The 18,726-nt window shown below is 39.7% G+C and overlaps 1 protein-coding gene across 1 annotated transcript in view; it reads left to right on the top strand.

Moving 5' to 3' along the window:
• Positions 1 to 17,556, top strand: part of KCNK13 (potassium two pore domain channel subfamily K member 13) — a 146,301-nt gene extending 128,745 nt beyond the window's left edge. The window contains exon 2 of the mRNA XM_005285384.3: positions 711 to 17,556. Within this exon, the coding sequence (XP_005285441.1) occupies positions 711 to 1,603 (893 nt within the window). The 3' untranslated portion in view covers positions 1,604 to 17,556. The remainder of the gene's footprint in view (positions 1 to 710) is intronic.
• The last annotated feature ends 1,170 nt before the right edge of the window (positions 17,557 to 18,726 follow it).

Genomic DNA, 18,726 nt, shown 5'->3' on the forward strand with positions numbered 1-18,726 from the left:
GCAAAAATGGTATTTTCAGACATAGAAAGAAAAAAAATCCATGTGGGAATATTTGCAAAGTTGCAAAACATATCTGAGTTGGAAAGCAATACAGCAGAGGACAGGAAAGCAGGGCCGCTCCTGTAATGCTCCAGCACAGATTTGAACTGTGGAGCAGAGCCTGGGCTAGTGGGAAAGAAGGGAAAATCTGGTAATGCATCGACACAGGTCTGACCGTGAGGATTAATCCATTCATTGACTGTTGAAGTAAATGGGAATTTTTGTATAGACTTCACTGGACTTTTTATAGACTTCAGGCCAATGAAGCAGAACAGAGTGGGAGAAGAGGTCAGCGTAGTAATTCAGAAGATTAGCTCTGAAACAGGGAGCCGAGCACAGGGTTGTGGTAAAGTGAGCTCTGCAGCAGACAGCAGCTCAGATCCTCGGTTAAACAGCTCTTTCTTCAAATTTATTTGCTTTCATTTATTTCATTTCATTTCTAATTAGGGGAAAGTGTACCCACTCTGCTTTTGTGATCTCTGCTTACTTTTTGCACTGGAATAATGTGGGTCATAAGCTTGTAGAACTTGGAGAGAATTCCCAGCTACTCTTTCAAAGCTAATAGACGCCATAGTGATTTCCTGCCAGTTGTTTTGGCTTGCATGTGGCAAAACCCTTGATGCTGTAACTAAGGGGTTATTTTTACTCAACTCTTCTGTTTTGTCTTCCAGGGTTCGGCATGACCACCCCAGCCACCGTTGGAGGAAAAATTTTTCTGATATTTTATGGCCTTATAGGATGTGCAGGGACCATTTTATTCTTTAACCTGTTCCTGGAGCGCTTGATCACGGTCATAGCCTACATCATGAAATCCTGCCATGAGAGACAGCTGAGGAGAAAAGGGGTCCTCCCTCATGACAGCCGGCGAGGCTCAGGGAACTCTGAGGTGGACAGCTTGGCAGGGTGGAAGCCATCTGTGTACTATGTCATGCTCATTTTATGTGTAGCATCACTTATCATTTCCTGTTGTGCCTCTGCAATGTACACACCGATTGAAGGGTGGAGTTACTTTGACTCACTTTACTTTTGCTTCGTGGCCTTCAGCACTATTGGTTTTGGTGACCTGGTCAGTAGCCAAAATGCCCAGTATGAAAGCCAAGGCCTTTACCGATTTGGCAACTTTGTCTTCATACTCATGGGGGTTTGCTGTATCTATTCCTTATTTAATGTGATCTCGATTGTTATCAAACAGTCCATAAACTGGATATTAAAGAAGCTGGATTGCAGGTGCTGCCCCAGATGCCAAAGAAAATTCTTTAGGTCACGGAGGAATGTTGTGATGCCAGGGAATGTGCGGAGCCGGCGGAACATCTCCATTGAGACTGATGGCGTCAATGAGAGCGACACAGATGGACGCCGGCTGTCTGGCGAGATGATCTCCATGAAAGATTTCTTAGCCTCCAACAAAGTGTCACTGGCCATCATGCAGAAACAGCTGTCAGAAACTGCCAATGGCTACCCAAGGCAGTTGAACTCTAGTTCTAAACATAATGGATTCTCTGGCGGGGTAGGAGCCCTAGCGATTATGAATAATAGGCTGGCAGAGACAAGCGTGGATAGGTAAAAAAAAAAAATCAAAACAATGGGAAATGCATCAACAAGTATAGAAGTAACTAGGGAATGAATGTCATCAGAGAAGCAGAGCTAAATGAGCAGAACCCCTTTGGTTAGAAGGTCTCTCACTTTTTGGGGAGGGACTGTCAGTTAATATCTGTTGTTCTTTGCACTACTCAGATCTCTATCTTCCTTTCTTCCCTTCCATTTGCTCCCTAAACAGGTCACTGAAGGATACATTTCAAACTAAATATAATGTAGCCCCAACACCAATTTTTTATGGCCTGTTGTTCCTGTATTTATGTTAAGTTCAGTTTCAGGAATAAGGAATTGATGGCCTTGGGAAAAATCACCTTCCACAACACTGGACTGAAATTCTGTATTGAACTGATATTTAGTTCAAAGTTGGTATTGGGGTTTTTGTTTGTTTGGTTTTTGTCCCATTCTTTTTAGACCTGGTTTCTGAATGTAGCCCATCTGAAACCAAAAGAGGAACCATTATAAGCCTTTCTCTAAACCATCTATACTCTTGCACTCCTGATTTAAGTGAGTGAAAATCAAATAATTTCTCTCTAAATCTACAAAAAAAAGAAGAACAGGAGTACTTGTGGCACCTTAGAGACTAACAAATTTATTAGAGCATAAGCTTTCGTGGACTACAGCCCACTTCTTCGGATGCATATAGAATGGAACATATATTGAGGAGATATATATACACGGCTGCTACTCTGAAATCTCTAAATCTAACTTCTCAAAACAGATTCTCAAAACAGCTATTTCGGTAAAGCCAAATTCTGCTGTCAGATAAGGTGGTATAAATCTGGAGTAATTTTATCAGAGTCAGTAGAATTACTCTGCTGTTACACTGGTGTAACTGAGAGCAGAAGTTGACCCTGAGAGTGTAATTTAGTCTTCCCCTTAGAAGGACATTGTCAAAAATGGTAGAGTCAAAATTAGACCTACTTTTGCTTTCTTATGTGCGTTTGCAAAGTACATTTAATACTTGCTAAGTCAACTTTTCCTCTAAAAATTAGATCAATTAAATTTTCTTTAGCAAAATAATTAAATATGGATAGACAGATCTGATGAGCAACCCTACAGTAACAAACAGGGACTGTTTCTAATACTGTGTGTACAGTGCCCCATCCTGATTGCAGTCAATGAGCACTGACATAACATGAACATTTAATAAGAATGTTTACACAATGAACAGGTTTCATTGCAGAAACAGATTGCAACTTCAACATTCCAAGGCATTATTACAAGTAACCATTAGCACAAGAAATGTAAGAAATGATGAAAAACACTTTTGACAGTGTCCTTTTTTAACATTTGTGTAAGTATCATACTCTTCCTGTTTTCTGTCCTTTGGTGATGATAATGATAGGGTTTTGATTAAGAAAATGGAAAATTTATAACTCACCATTTTGCTAAATGAAAGGATCTGAGTGCTCATTATGAACTGGCTGAAGACCTAAATGAGAACTGTATTAATGGTCAGAAAAACATGCAAACAGGAAATTAGATAAGTTAATGGATATAGGGTGGCATTTTGCATTAGGTAACAGTAGAAATAAGGGATTAAATTAAAAGGATATTGCTAAGTAAGTAAAAATTCTAATCAAAATTCTGCTTCCTTTACATCCATGCTATTAAAGTTAGTGAGGGTATGTGGAAGTAAATGAGCGGAATTTGGTGACATAGGGCCTGTTCTAGTGTTTATTGAAATAATTGGAATTGGATATAGGCTCATAGAGTTAAACAAAGTCTTACTTGCGGTACCCATAATACCATTTAGATTACTACAATTTAAAGACATTTTAAATATCTAATGTACTTTTCACCATTTATGCAATTTCTTTTTTTCATTTCATTTATGTGGAACAATGTAGGTGGACTGGTCTGTTTCATTTGTGTTAGGAATCCCTTTCATGTTCTGGTTCTTCTGCCTCGCCAATTGCTCTTGTGTCTGGATTCATAACACTGCTGGGGAATACTTACATACTTTAAATATAAACTGAATTTAAAAATATTATGATGACATCTCATATAGGGTTTTGTAATTCAACACTTTAAAAACAAAACCAACATGTTGGTCCTAAGCTATTGCACATCAGCACTGTCTATTTAACAATTACATTGTAAAGAATAGTAAGCTGTTTGTAGGATTCCACAGCTAAAGAGTCCAAATCCAAGGTCAAATCCTGCTCATCTTCCTTACACAAGTAGTAGCTCTGTTTGAAGATGATGAGCATGATTCTGATCTCACTCTGTTTTTTACAGCTGGCACCTCCATTGGTTACAATGGGATCACTCCTTATTTGCGTAAACGTAAGTGAGATCAGAATCAAGACCAGCAGTCCTACTTGTGTGAGTAAGGCAAGCAGGATTTGACTTCTAGTTTCTTAAAAACAGCAATGAGTTGCCATTGATGCATTTTAGAAGATAATACTCAGCTCCATTACATTGCTATGCGTTATTTTCTGAATTTCCTCTTCTGATTATTACTGCATGTTAAGATACTTGGATGTAAAGAAAATAGTTCTATGAAGGCTGCCTCTTTCTGGATTCTTTCACTGATGCCTCTGTTCAGTGCCTCTCATCATGGGGTTCACCATCATGGAAGCAATTCTGATGTTGCAAATGATCAGAAACGGTTTAGGGCTAGTTCAGGCCTTCAGGTGCAGCCCTCAGAAGAGGCAAAGTAAGTGTGGCCCTTGAAAGGGTGCAGCTTGCTTCTCCCCTTGTGCCTGGCAAGCTATTCTTGCCAGTGAGTGGGGCAGGGAGAAGCTCTTGCAACTCCCTATCTTCTCCATCCCCTCCCCACGCACTTGCTCATAGGTCGGACCATCTGGAAATCATGGGTCTTGCTTGACACAAGAGCCAGACCCAAGAGCCAGGTAGGTCTTACTCTGCTGAGCAAGATGGGGAAGAGGGGAGAATTTACTCCACTTATTCTCTTTCTCAACTGAGTAAAAACAAGGGCACAATGTGACTGTAAATATATAGGCAAACAATTTATTATTTATTGAATGCCATTATTCCATTCGCTGCTCAGTGTTATGTAAACCTAGAGGAAGGCCAGGTCTCTGCCTCAAGGAGCTAACAATCTAAATGAAACACAGACAAGATAGTTTAGACATAATGTGGTATCTAAATTAGAAAAGAAATAGCTTTTGTTTATAGACATACACGTCTTAGACAGCAGTGATGGGAAAGGAAACAGAAAAAGAATATAAGAATTGTATGGTAGAGGAGACTGGTAAAGTATTACAATCTGTAGAGTTGAATAAGAGAATGGCGGTGGTTATTTAGCTCATAGAATGTGGTGTATCCAAGTGGCAGATCACTAAACTGGCCATTGGATTGTTTCCAATGTTCCCCAAGTATGTGACAATTGCTGTGTTTCTCTTTAGCTAAGGAATCTTATTCTCTGATACTTAGCCCCAGTTATTCATTGTCAAAAAGGAATCTTTATCACTCTTAAAAAAACAATGAGAAAATGTCATGGTCGTGAAAGCAAGGCACAGTACATAAGAATGTCCATACTGGGTCAGATAAATGGTCCATCTTGCCCAGTATCCTGTCTTCTGACAGTGGACAATGCCAGGTGCTCCAGAGGGAATAAACAGAACAGGCAATCATCGAGTGATCCATCCCCTGTCGTCCACTCCCAGTTTCTGGCAGTTAAAGGGTAGGGACACTCAGAGCATGATGTAGTATCCCTGACCATCTTGGCTAACAGTCATTGATGGACCTATCCTCCATGAAGCTATCTAATTCTTTTTTGAACCCTGTTATAGTACAAGTTCCACAGGTTGTCTGTGCGTTGTATGAAGAACTACTTCCTTTTGTTTGTTTTAAACCTGCTACTTATTAATTTCATTGGGTGACCCCTGGTTCTTGTGTTACATGAAGGAGCAAAGAATACTTTTTCTCCACACCATTCATGATTTTATAGACTACTATCATATCCCGCCTTAGTCACCTCTTTGCCAAGCTGAAAAGCCTTTAATATCTTCTCATATGGAAGCTGTTCCATACCCCTGATCATTTTTGTTGTCTTGCTCTGTACCTTTTCCAGTTCTATTCTATCTTTTTTTGAGATGGGGCAACCAGAACTGCATTAAGTATTCAAATGTAAACATGTCCAGTAATTTATGTAGTGGCATTATTATATTTTCTGTCTTATCGATCCATTTTCTAATGGTTCCTAACATTTTGTTAGCTTATTTGACTGTTGCTGCACATTGAGTGGATGTTTTCAGAGAACTATCCACAATGACTCCAAGATCTCTTTCTTCAGTGGTAACAGCTAATGTAGATTCCATCATTTTGTATGTATAGCTGGGATTATGTTTTCCAATGTGCATTACGTTGCATTTATCAACATTGAATTTCATCTGCAATTTTGTTGCCCAGTCACCCAGTCTTATGAGATCCTTTTGTAACTCTTTGCAGTCTGCTTTGGACTTTACTATCTTGAGTAATTTTGTATTGTCTGCAAATTTTGCCACCTCACTGTTTACCCATTTTTCCAGATCATTTATGAATATGTTGAACAGCGCTGGTCCCAGTACAAATCCCTGGGGGACACCACTATTTACCTCTGTCCATTGTGAAAATTGACCATTTATTCCTACTGTTTGTTTCCTGTCTTTTAACCAGTTACCGATCCATGAGAGAACCTTCCCTCTTATCCCATGACTGCTCACTTTGCTTAAGAGCCTTTAGTGAGGGGCCTTGTCAAAGGCTTTCTGAAAATCTAAATACACTATATCCCCCTTGTGCACATGTTTGTTGACCCCCTCAAAGAATTCTAGTAGATTGGTGAGGCATTATTTCCCTCAAAAACCATGTTGACTATTCCCCAAGAAATTATGTTCATCTATGTGTCTGACAATTTTGTTCTTTACTATAGTTTCAACCAGTTTGCCCGGTACTGAAGTCAGGCTTACCGGCCTGTAATGTCTGGTCACTTCTGGAGCCCTTTTTAAAAATTGACGTCACATTAGCTATCCTCCAGTCATTTGGTACAGAAGCTGTTAGTTTCACATTTGAGTTCCTTCAGAACTCTTGGGTGAATATCATCTGGTCCTGGTGACTTATTACTGTTTAGTTTACCAATTTGTTCCAAAACCTCCTCTAATGACACCTCAATCTGGGACAGTTCCTCAGATTTGTCACCTAAAAAGAATGGCTCAGGTTTGGGAATCTCCGTCACATTCTCAACCGTGAAGACCGATGCAAAGAATTCATTTAGTTTCTCTGCAATGGCCTTCTCATCCTTGTGTGTCTCGATCGTCCAGTGGCCCCATTGGTTGTTAGTAGGCTTCCTGCTTCTGATTTACTTAAAAAAATTGTTGCTATTACTTTTTGAGTCTTTGGCTAGTTGTTCTTCAAATTCTTTTTTGGCCTTCCTAATTATATTTTTGCACTTCATTTGCCAGAGCTTATGCTCCTTTCTATTTTCCTCATTAGGACTTAACTTCCACTTTTTAATGCCTTTTTGCCTCTTATTGCTTCTTTTACTTTTTTGTTTAGCCACAGTGGCTCTTTTTTGGTTCTCTTATTATGTTTTTTAATTTGAGGTATACATATATATATACATATATAGTAGTTTTATGATCTGATCAAATGTCCATTATGTATTAAGATGGAACTATCACACCCATTTTATCTGGTCACCCCAGTCCAGATTTGAATCCAGATCCCAGAGATGAAGGTCTAGTGCATTTACTGTCTCTACCAATTTATGCTAGAATAGCATGCTGTTTCTTAGGCTTTAGAAGCCTTGCTGAACAATGACTGTTGGCATGTCTGACTCTAAGAAGAGAAGGATTGTTAGAGAAAACATCTGTAGACAGATGAAATTCAAGGAATTGAAAAGAAAAAACTCAGTCCCATCTTCAATGATACTACAATAGTTGTTACACTAATAGCACTGGACAGAGAAACTCTCAGCTACAACAGGGCATATTTACACTTCATCAGTGGTACTGGTGAGGGCTTAGAACTGCTTGCAAACATCAGCATCAATGTGCCAAAGCCCAGAACTTAGCATAGAGGTGCCAAATGCCTCTCTTGTGAGCCAAATCGTTTCTAGGCTACCACAGAGTGTTTTGAGGTAAATGTCATTTTAAAATAGCAATGGAGAATTAAAAGGACACTCTCAGGTTAAAAATCATGGCTGAGATTTTCAAAGCCACATAGGAGATTTGGATGCCTAATTCCTTTTAATTTTAATGGGAACTGGGCCTCTAAATCGCTTAGGTAGCTTTGTATGTCTCAGCCCTTAGGTCAAAATTCTGCTCTCATTTACACTGGTGCTTCGCCATTGCTGGAGTGGATTTGCACTGGGGAGAACAGGATTTGGATCATACATTTTAAAAAATACATGTGCCACTTAAGAGAACCTTACAAAAGTGAGGCTCTGATCCTGCAATTGTCAGGTCTTGAACCCATATGTAGCATGACTGAAGGCAATAGATTACACAGTGAACTGCAGGATCAGAGCCTAAAACTGGAAGAGATTTAACCATCTAATTTCCTTTTAATTATTATTCTGGTAGTTTAGTTTTTTGCAGTTCACTCAGCTTGGGAAGTGAAAACAACACTAGCTAATATCTAGCCATTTTCACTCTTTGGTTCTTGTGCTCTAGCATAGTGCTGCAGTGTTAGGGTTATACCCATTGAATGCCAGACAAAAACTAGTTATCACTGGAATTAACCAAACAATAGTTCTTTGACATTTTTCGATTGATTTTGTGTTTTGTAAAACTTTGTGGCCTGCATCCTCTGCTGGCATAAATAGGTATCAGTGGAGTTCTATTAGTTTACACCAGCTGAGGCTCTCACCCTGTATTTACAAAGGGTGGGATTTGGATTTTCAAAGGCATCTAACTCCTACTAAGTCAATTAGCTGCGTAAATCTCATTGACTTTCAGTGGGAGTTGGACCTCTAATTCTCTTAGGCACCTTCAAAAATTCCAGCCAAAACTTAAATTTTAAGTCTAACTTGACCTGGCAGTGCCCCTGAAAAATGTGACTATTGGGACCAACGCTTTCAAGTATTGCAGTGCTGGAGTCATTTATTTAAAAGCCTTTTGTAGTGAAGGTTTCACCTGGACCAAAATAGCATGAGTTACTGTTTCATTCAGTTAATCTTGCCCTCCTCCAATTTTAATTGCATTTGAGATATCTAGAAATTGAATAGCAAGCAGAAGGTGGGGCCCCGACCATCAGGACCAGGATGGTTTTATTTCTCATATTTTAATTCTTTGGGAGAAGCAGATTACAGTAAAGGTGTGAGAGCTTTCAGGCAGGCTGATTACATTCCCTTTGAAAGCTCATTTCAAGGTGGAGGATATTGCATTTTTTGGTCTCACTCACCTTCAGTGCCTGTACAAAGGGAAATACAGTCTGCAAATATCACTGTCTTTGTTGAGATAGCAACATAGTGGTTAAAATGACCTTAGTTCTCATCTCTTGTCAGCATAATTATAGTCCAGGGGAGTGCTGTGTTCCCCACAGATTCCCAGGCTTCTCCAAGGAGTGAAAATTCATTTGTGCAGTTACATTTGAAGCTATGAAGCATCATTAACCTGATGCTTTTCATTTGGGCGGCAAATACTGTTAAACGGTATCTGTATACTGTCTGTCTAGGGATCCACTATAGTGCATTGCCTGCACTGCACAATTGGAATCCGCCCTCCCCCCCGCCCCCTTTTTCCAGTTCTTTCGTGGTAGCACTGCCTTTATATTCAATTGCCTTCTTTTGCCTCACCTACTTCATGCTTACCACCTGAAAGATTACATTTCATTTGAAGAGCAAAGGTCCCATTTTTGTAAAGCCATTACTCACATGGGTAGACTCATTGTCTTAAGGACCTGATCCTGTTCCTAGTGAAGCCGATGGCAAAATCGCTATTTGCTTCAATGGGAAGAGGATCAGGCATGGGGGAGTAAGAATTTGCCGCATCAAGCCCCAGGGTGCTGTAGATCCCTGTAATCAGAAGTTTCCCACTGCAGCAAAGCAGAGTGTAATGTCTGTAGGCCCACTTGCACTATATAGGCCAGATAGAAGTCCTGTCATTTCAGACATTTAAAACTAATCAATATAAAGTATCAGGAAATATAGGGAATGGAATAGATAAGCCATTTTTGATTTTGGCTTTCTATCATTCTGTTATAATCTTTTAACAAAGTTCTGTTCAGCTGGAATTATTTGCAATAAATTTGCAGGATAAATGTGCTTACAAGGATTTGAATGACACACCAGTGGGACTTGCTTAAAATAAAATCTTTTTATTTCTTCCATGGTCTTCCTAGCTTTTTATAAAGAGAAAGTTTCATAAGAGCAGAATAGACAGCCTCACCTTTTATGTCAGATATGTGTCATTATTTAGATTCACCATGGCTTTCTTAGTAAGTCTGCTTGTATGTCTGAGCAGAGGTTGTAAGAGAAACAGACTCAAGGTGGCCCAGTTTTCAAACTTTATCTTTGAAATGCCTTGATAAAAGTGGGTCTCTCTTTCACAGTCTTTTAAGCAATCAGACAACACGCAGGGTTTCTGTTTGTAGTCTGCACTGGAGATACTTAACATTTCTCTGTTACGCTGAAATGAAAATTATGCACGTGGAGAAAATAAAACAAAAATGACATTCTTTGAAAAATGTTTCTATTTTGTGCTGCTAAATTGCTCTCCCTTTTTCTAACGTGAAGAATTCAGCAACAGGGTTCTCCTTCTGCTAGCTGATAGGGAAAGGTTTTCTGAATGGTCAATTCCAATTAAAAATAAAGAACCAGAATACTTAATTTGCACATTTAGGCCCAAATTCCAGGAATCAGTTCACTGCCTGAGTAGTGGGGCTGTTACCAGTGAGCTTTGAGGAGAGCGGGACTATTGAGAATAGCGCTCATCCTCTCCCAGTCTATGTAGTGAACATGAAACCACTCTGGTCATTATAGCAGCCCTGTGGCTGCCTTCCCCACGCTCCCTGCACCCACACTGCATGGGGGGCGGGAGTGGATCTGAGAAGCAGCACGTCCAGAAGATCCACCAGTCCCTGCCCACCCCACCCCCAAACTGCTTGTTATGCAGCTGTGCAGGAAGCTCCCCTAGAGCTGGGAATCCAGTGCTAGGGGGTGTGCGGCACCTATGCATTCTCTCCCCACACTGAAATCCTGGCCATACTACGACACCACAGACGAGAGAACAGGATTGTCCCTTTGTCCTTCACATTTGGACACCGGTGCAGCTCTAAGATAGAGGTGTCTGTAGAAAATGAGAAGGCTTGTTTTCAGTCTAGTGCTTAGCAGACAGGTGTCCCTGTCCCTCATTAACATCCTTGTTGGCAGTTTTATTAGAGAAGGCAAGGACTGAAAAGGTCAGTCAGTCTAAATTCCCCCTCTTGCCCCTACAGGTGTTCCCTCCAGAATGGGGTTTAGGCACTTTGGCAGGCAAGCTGCAGAACCCTGCACTGGGTCTGCATGTGTGTACTGAAGTTTTGGGTTTAGACTAGGCTGGGGACTAATTTTGCTCCCACTGAAACCAATGGGAGCTTTCTTGTTGGGCTCTTCCTCCAGCACAAGAACTAAATTCACTTTAAAATAATCCGCAGAAGCAAAGAACTGTACTGGCCATTGTGGTTTGCCCTCACTGGCAGCTGTTCAGATGCTAAATAGACCCTGCTCACTCCCTGTTGATGAGCTTCGCCTGAGCATAAATACCATGAGATCTAAATCTGGGCTACAAAATAATAGGGCTTAGTTCTGGGAAAAACCCATCTTTTAAATTAAAGCTGGTCCTTTCATAGCACCTGGGTCTTCTAAACTATTATCATCATGAGAAAAAAGGATTTTGTAGACAATAATTTGGTAAGTTTCAATAACTTTGATAAATTAAGGCTTTTTCCTAGCCTCAGAGTGCTATGGCGAGTAGTTTATTATCCTTGAAAGAATGGAACAAAATGGCTTAGGTAATGCAGGTATTGTTAACAGCAGCATAGGCCTGGCTGGTTTTAACAGTGGTCCACTTCTCCCAGTAAAGTATAGTTGTGGTCAAAAAAAGTGATTATATGAAAGGGGTATCTCTGATGTAGATGGTATAGCTGTTACTGTAGCAGTTTTTCAGCCATTGTCTGTTTGAAATTGAATATTCTTTCCCACTTGTAATGACAGCAACAATATGGCATTTTTACTATGCTTTTTTTTTTTCTTCCCTTGGTAGGTCTGCGAGTGTGTAGTGATTTTGTAACTACCTGTAATTGTCTTTGGATAAAGAACTTGTTCCACATTGACACTAAGATTTTTGTCCTTCTACTCAATGTCACTGAACTGGTAATCCTTGTAAAAAAGGGTGAGGACTGTTGCAATAGTCTACTGCTGTTAAATTAGGATCCCTTTAATCTGGCAGGGTTTTATTATTATTCCAATCAACTTTTTTGCTATTTGCACTGGCATCTCCATTCCCTTATTTGGCTGTGCCAGGCTTGAGGTGTGGGTACTTAAACTTACCTATTCAAGAGAACAGCTGAAATAAATCATCATATTTGCAAAAGCTCTGGTTTAATTTTGACACCATGTAAATATGGTTGTGACGTGACAGATGTCAATGTCCACTGACCAATGGCTACTGCTACAAGAGTGAGTTAGATTCTGTTCTAGCTTGTGCATCAACAGAATAGTTAATGACAATAAGTTCCAATTGTAAAATCTTTATTACTGGTGATTAAATAATGGAGTTTTCAGTTTGAGGGCCAAACCAAATAATCTGGGGGGGGGGGGGAAATCTGGTTTGATTTGAACCAAACCAATTTTCTTTTTCCATCAAATACAAAAACTTGCAAAAATTTTGTTTCCAGTAGACTGAAATGTTTTGGTCGACTCAAAATATTTTTCCCCTCAAGTTTTTCTTTTCAATTCAGCTCTTTCAGGTGTTGTTTTGTTTTTTAACTGGCCAAATTTGAAATTGAAATGCTGTTTCAAATCAAAATGTTGAAACAAAATGTTTTGCAATGGTCAAAATGAAACATTTAGACTCTTTCAAAAAAAATTAACCAAAACTATTAATCAAATTTTTCAACGTATTTTATGAATAGGGTCCCGAAAAATGAATTTTTCATTTAAAAATGATGTATTGAAAAAATTTCTCCTGGCTTGCTGGTGCTGATGCATGTGCCAGAAAGGCTCAGCCAGACTTTCAGCTCTCTGGGGTGAGTTTGCAGGGCTGATCATTAGGGAAAAAATGTTTGTGCTTGTAAATCCAACAAATGTGAACTAGATTCACTGAGACCCAGACATGGAACTCCATAATGCCATCTTGTAGAGTCACTTTTTTTAAAATAATTGCACATTAAATGCTGGAAGGGAGGGTGAACTTAATGGAAAAATCAAATAGGAGATTTCTGTTTTTAAAAGTATTCCGGAAGATACATGGATGTTTCTTCACACCAACGATTTCTGTTCTAAAGATAAAGCCCTAAAAACAAGTCATTTGAGAGCAGAGCAGAATGTTGCTCGCCTCCATCAACAATATGTTTATGTTCAATGTTTAATTTAACTTTGCCTGTTGAGTGTAATTTCAAGTGTAATTATCTCTCCTTACTCTTTAACCTGATTGGAAAGGGCACTGCAGTAGAGAACAGCTATGTCCTTTTGTGACTAAAAGCTTTTTCAATAAGCTCTTTGCCTGTAAGTGGTCTTGAGGCTTCAGACTGTTGATTTTTTTTTTTTAACTGTGGATCTGTGTGGGGGATGAGAAAAGGTATAAGATGATCCAATGGCTAAAAGTTGAAGCTAGACAAATTCAGACTGAGCATAAAGAATACGTTTTTAACAGTGAGAGTAATTAACCATTGGAACAATTTACTAAGAGTCATGGAGGATTTTCCATCACTGACCATTTTTAAATCAAGTTTGGATTTTTTTTAAAAGTTACATCCTAGGCATTATTTTGGGGCAGTTCTATGGCTTGTGTTATACAGGAGGTCAGACGGCTCACAGGGAAAAGAAATGGGGATAAAAATGCCCTTTGATTCTCTTCTAAATACACATCCCAAGGAAAGTTCAACCAATACCTGTTAATGGTAAACTGCCTTGATTAGTCACAGTACCTGGGAGAGTTAAATATTTATTAAATGTATTAAATGCATTTTCATGATAGTCTTTCAATGTACTGGAGGTGTCTGTCCCTCGGTCTCCGTGAATGTGAATACATTTGTACTGCTACATAGCAGCAGGATATAAACAGCACCTAGCGTAAGGAGGCCCCAGTCCTAAATGAGCGGTCTACATACTATTATAATACAAATAGTTATTAACAATAGCTAATGCAAGGTAGATTAGGGCCCAGTGAGCCACGACTCACTCTAAGTTACACCTGTGGCATCCCAGTGAACACTCCACTCACCCTATTACAGTCAATGGGGTTGCACAGGGTTAAATTAGGGCACAATTTAGCCATAGAATTGCAGTTCTCCATTTGAATGCATGGCAAACTTGGAAGTTTCCAGGGTTGCATTTTCAAGTGCCTTCCCCCAATGTGCCAGCAAAAGTTCCCCCTTGTATACACAGAGCTGGTAATACTGCTGGGCTGGTGAACTTTAAACACTCTGAGCAGTTGGTGTCCAAAAAGCATTTGAATTTTTATTGTGGAAACCTAACATCAAAGCAAAGGACTGTCTCACACACCAAGCTCCAACTGCAAGGTAAAATTTCCAAAGCACCTAAGTTGCTTAGGAGCCTAAGTCTCATTGAAAGTTAATGTCACTTAAGCTCTGAAGTGCCTCAGTCACTTTTGAAAATGAGACTTAGCCTCCTGAATTGCCTAGGTGCTTTTGAAAATGACATCCATAAACCTCATATCCCTTCCCCACAGATAGATAGGAATGCAGTCACTTCCCCAGGAATGCTTTCCTCTGTATTAACCTAGTCACTCCTGATCTCTCCAGTGTGTAAGTCATGCTCTTGTTAGTTAGCAGGGAGTGACTAGTAGCTCCACACTAAAGGCGGCCATTTTGTACCTGATAGCTGTAGGCAGCCCTTTCCCTTGTAGCTGGCAAGTGTTTTCAACTCCTATTACATTTCCTCCTCTCTTAACCCTGAAGAGATAGATCATCATCCAGGTATGCACATATGCTAGGTCACTAGCAAATACCAACTCTCAGATGGTTTTGTTTCAGGGAGACAGTTTGAGAATCTTGCCCTCGCAATTGTGGAGAGGTAAGATCCATTATCCTTGTTCTGCTAATAAAGTAGCTCTAAAACCACCATACAAATAATTGAGTGTAGCTGATAGTGACTCTTGAGGACTGTTCTTTCCCACCCATACTGAAGGGGCTACAATGAATGCAGTTAAAATGGCAGTCTCTTCTGGATTGTTAATTATTCTGGGCTTCTAATTATAATTAAGAACTGAGGTCCCAGTTCAGCAAAGTACTCACGTACATGCTACACGTTAAGTGTGTGCTTCATTGCTTTGCTGAATTAGGGCCTCAGGACTCATTGTAGCTTCCACTGAAAATCAATGACAGTTTTACCATTAACTTCAGTAGGTGCACAAACAAGCCCGCGGAGTTTGCATGCCATTTCGTAATTCATTGAAATAATCTGCAGTTTTCGATTAAGGCAGCAATTCTCAAACTTTAGCAACCCACGGACCCCCATTTTGATTTAAAAAATTTTTGTGGACCCCAAAGCCCCCCGCTCAGGCCCCACCCCAGCTCCACCCCTACTCCTCCTGAGGGAGGGAAGGGGAGGAGTTGATCAGTGGGGCCTGCAGACCCCCTGGAATACCCTTGCAGCCCCCCAGGGGTCTGTGGACCCCAGTTTGAGAAACGCTGCTTTAAGGGATAAGCATGCTTTGTGCCAAACCATACTATATAAAAAGAAACTGGTAATGCTGGTTAAAGAGGAAGGGCACATTCCTGCAAAGTCCTCAGTGCCCATCCTGTGTGGAGCAGAGCATGCTAAACTCACACTGAATGCAGTGAGAGCTGTGGGCAATCACCTCCTTCGAGGATTGGGACCATACCCTTATATAGGTCACTGGTTCTAACTCATCTCATAACATCCCATAATAAAAAAAAACCACTGCTATCTGCTGTGTGTTGGTGGCTTATGTGACATGAGCTGATAATGTCAGTCCAGTTTCCAGATGCCCATGTTACACAGCCATCAACATTACTGTCACTCTGTCACCAGTCTCAGCAGAGTGGGCAAGTATTCAATAGGCATGGCACCAAATTCAGAGCGGCTGAATTTGTTCTGCTTGCACCAGGTCTGACTGTGGCCTGTGAGTTTAAATTCTTCTCTCTACAATAGAGATTATTCCTCCAAAAGAAGGCTGGTGCAGATTGGTGAGATAATGTGAAAGAGTGCATGTGCTGCCCAAGCAGGGCCTCTTCTGTGGATGGACAAGCACATCTCCTTAGGTGTCAACCTGGCACTCTTTCACTAGCCCCAAACTCACTTGAGCAATTTATTACTTATTTATTTATTAACAGCAGAAATCACCTCATTTCAAGGGCAAAGCCATCAAACTATTACAATCATATATTTTGGACCACATCCTAGTGCATGCTTCTTGGGAGTACATGGCTTTTGTGTGGGAGCCAGCCTGTTACCACACCACCTAAGGGGTGCCATGTACACTATTCTTGACCAGATACAGTTTGGGAAATGGGGCCATGATCCTCTGTATTACTTTTGGGATGACTAGCAACTTTAGGTATGCTAATCCCATCCCGTCTGTGCACTCACCGGGCACAAGAACTGCAGTTGTGGCTCACTTCATGACAGCCCTTGAAAGAATGGGGAGGCTTGTTTTGCCCTTCCCATTCCCCTTGCACATCTCTGTGACCTGCCACAGTGTGGCTCTTGGAGGATTTTGAGGAACTCCAGAAGCACTGGGTTATTAGGAAACATGGTACCAGATATAATTCACCAGAGACAAGTGCAATGTACTGCACATTAAAGAGAAAACATTAAACTACCCACAACAAATTCTGAATTATATGTAAACAGTCAAGAAACAGCTCTATGGTGGGTGTCATTGTGGGCAGTTGAATGAAGACATCTGCTCAATATGCGACATAAGTCAAAAGAATGTTTAAGATGCTAGACTATATGAAGATGACTATGAGTGTTAATACAGAAAGTATTGTTATTGCATTATATTGATCAGTGATACCACCACATCGTGATTACTCAGTTATATTTTTGTCACCACATCTCAAAAAGTACATTGCAGAAATCAAAAAGTCCAGAGACCAAAGAAGGACAATGAAAATTATATAGACTTCAGTACAAAGAGGTACATTCAAGGAGAGATTAAAAAGAGTAGGACTATTTATAGATCCCACTCACTGAATCAGTGTGAGCTTTGTTTATATAAGAAGTGCAGGGCCTCAGGACCACAGTTTGGACAGGAGAATTGTGAAAAGGGATATCAGAGAGGTCTGTAAATTAATGGAGAAAATATTGTAGAAGACCCAATCGTGCAAATTCCCATAGGAGAAGAACAAGGGAGCACTCCTTGAAATTAAAAGGCAAAAACTGAAAACAAATAGAAGGAAATAGCATGCGTCTTACAAAATGTGTAGTTAACCCAGAGAACTCTCTCCCACATATTATCCAGGCAAATAATTTAGTAAGATTAAAAAATATTAGACATTTACATAAATAATAGTAGTATTAGATGGGATAAAATTTTAAGGGCTTTACATTCTCATGCTTCAGGGCATAAGATGATGATCAGCTCGGGTCAGGAAGATATAGCCACCTCCGCTCACGGCTATCTTATTGCACAATTAAGTGCACTTTCCTCTGAAGTATCTGGCACTGGAGGCCGGATACCAGACTAGATAGACTTCTGTTGACATCTTGTAGGGCATTTCCTGTGTTTCTAGACTGCACAGTAAATGGCAAAAGGACCTTTTAAAGAAACAAATCCACTCAAATATATTTCTGACAAAATCAATATATATTCAATATCAGAGTAAAATCTTTATGAAAATAGCAAAATAGTATAATTGTGTGTACAACAGCTATATCATTCATCAGAAGAATTTCTACTGTGCTCAAGGTTACTTAATAAGAATGCAGGCTTGTTCTAATTCTATATAAAATATTGGAATTGTCCTCTTATCTGGGGTGAATCTTATAAAATGTTTTAAATGGCTGTGGTTATGGCACTACATCCTCAGCTGGTGTAAATTGGCATTACTCTATGTACATAGATTTACACCAGATGAGAATCTGGCCTTTTAAGCATTAGCCACCAAGAACTAGTACATTAGGCCAGCTCTTTCTTATAAGATTATTATATTGATCTTCTTTAAGATTTCTGGGGTTCCCATATTTCTCACTATACCAGCAATTAAAATCTTCAGTACCAAGGCCTCATTTAGCCTAAGGGTCCAATATGGAAATAAATAAATGTGTACCAATTAATACATGTCTCATCATGAATCTTTTTGACTGGATTATTAGAAATTGTGTGCAGCTGTCAAATTCTACTCTTAATGGCTATTTACTTCTTGCAGTGATTGAGACCAGGCACAAAAGCTTAGTCTAGAACATTAAGTTAATGGTAAAGACAGGTGCATAAAGTTTATAAAAATAGATGTAGCCTAAGACTCAGATTTTATCAAATTTAAATCTTTTGGAATAATTTTGTACCATTTTTAATGACATTTTCTCAGTGAGGTGTCCTGATGATGTTGACTCATTGACCAGATACAAGAAGGATTTGTGTAGTATGTTGATAAGCAATAAGATAACGTAAAACCTGTCTCTCTGAAAGAGCCTTGATCATAAAGCTTCAGAGTCTGTCTTCTGAATGTTAGAAGCCGTTAAAAGTATTTGATAGCATGCAATCCATTTATTTTCTTGGCTAAACATGGTTTGTAAGTTATTTAAAAAGTTCATATACTGATGCTATTTTTCTATTTAATAAAATACAGTGATGATATCATGTATATGATGACTTTTTTCCCTTTTATCACATAATCCAGCCCAAGCTGACTATTCGCTTTTGTAACCCACACACGTCCTGGGTGTGGTATTCTGTCCCATCTAGTAGCACTGAGACTACTTAGAGAGAGAGATTAATGAGTCTGCTCTACAAC

Source organism: Chrysemys picta, chromosome 4 (genome assembly GCF_011386835.1).
Source record: "Chrysemys picta bellii isolate R12L10 chromosome 4, ASM1138683v2, whole genome shotgun sequence".
Lineage (NCBI taxonomy): Eukaryota > Metazoa > Chordata > Testudines > Emydidae > Chrysemys > Chrysemys picta.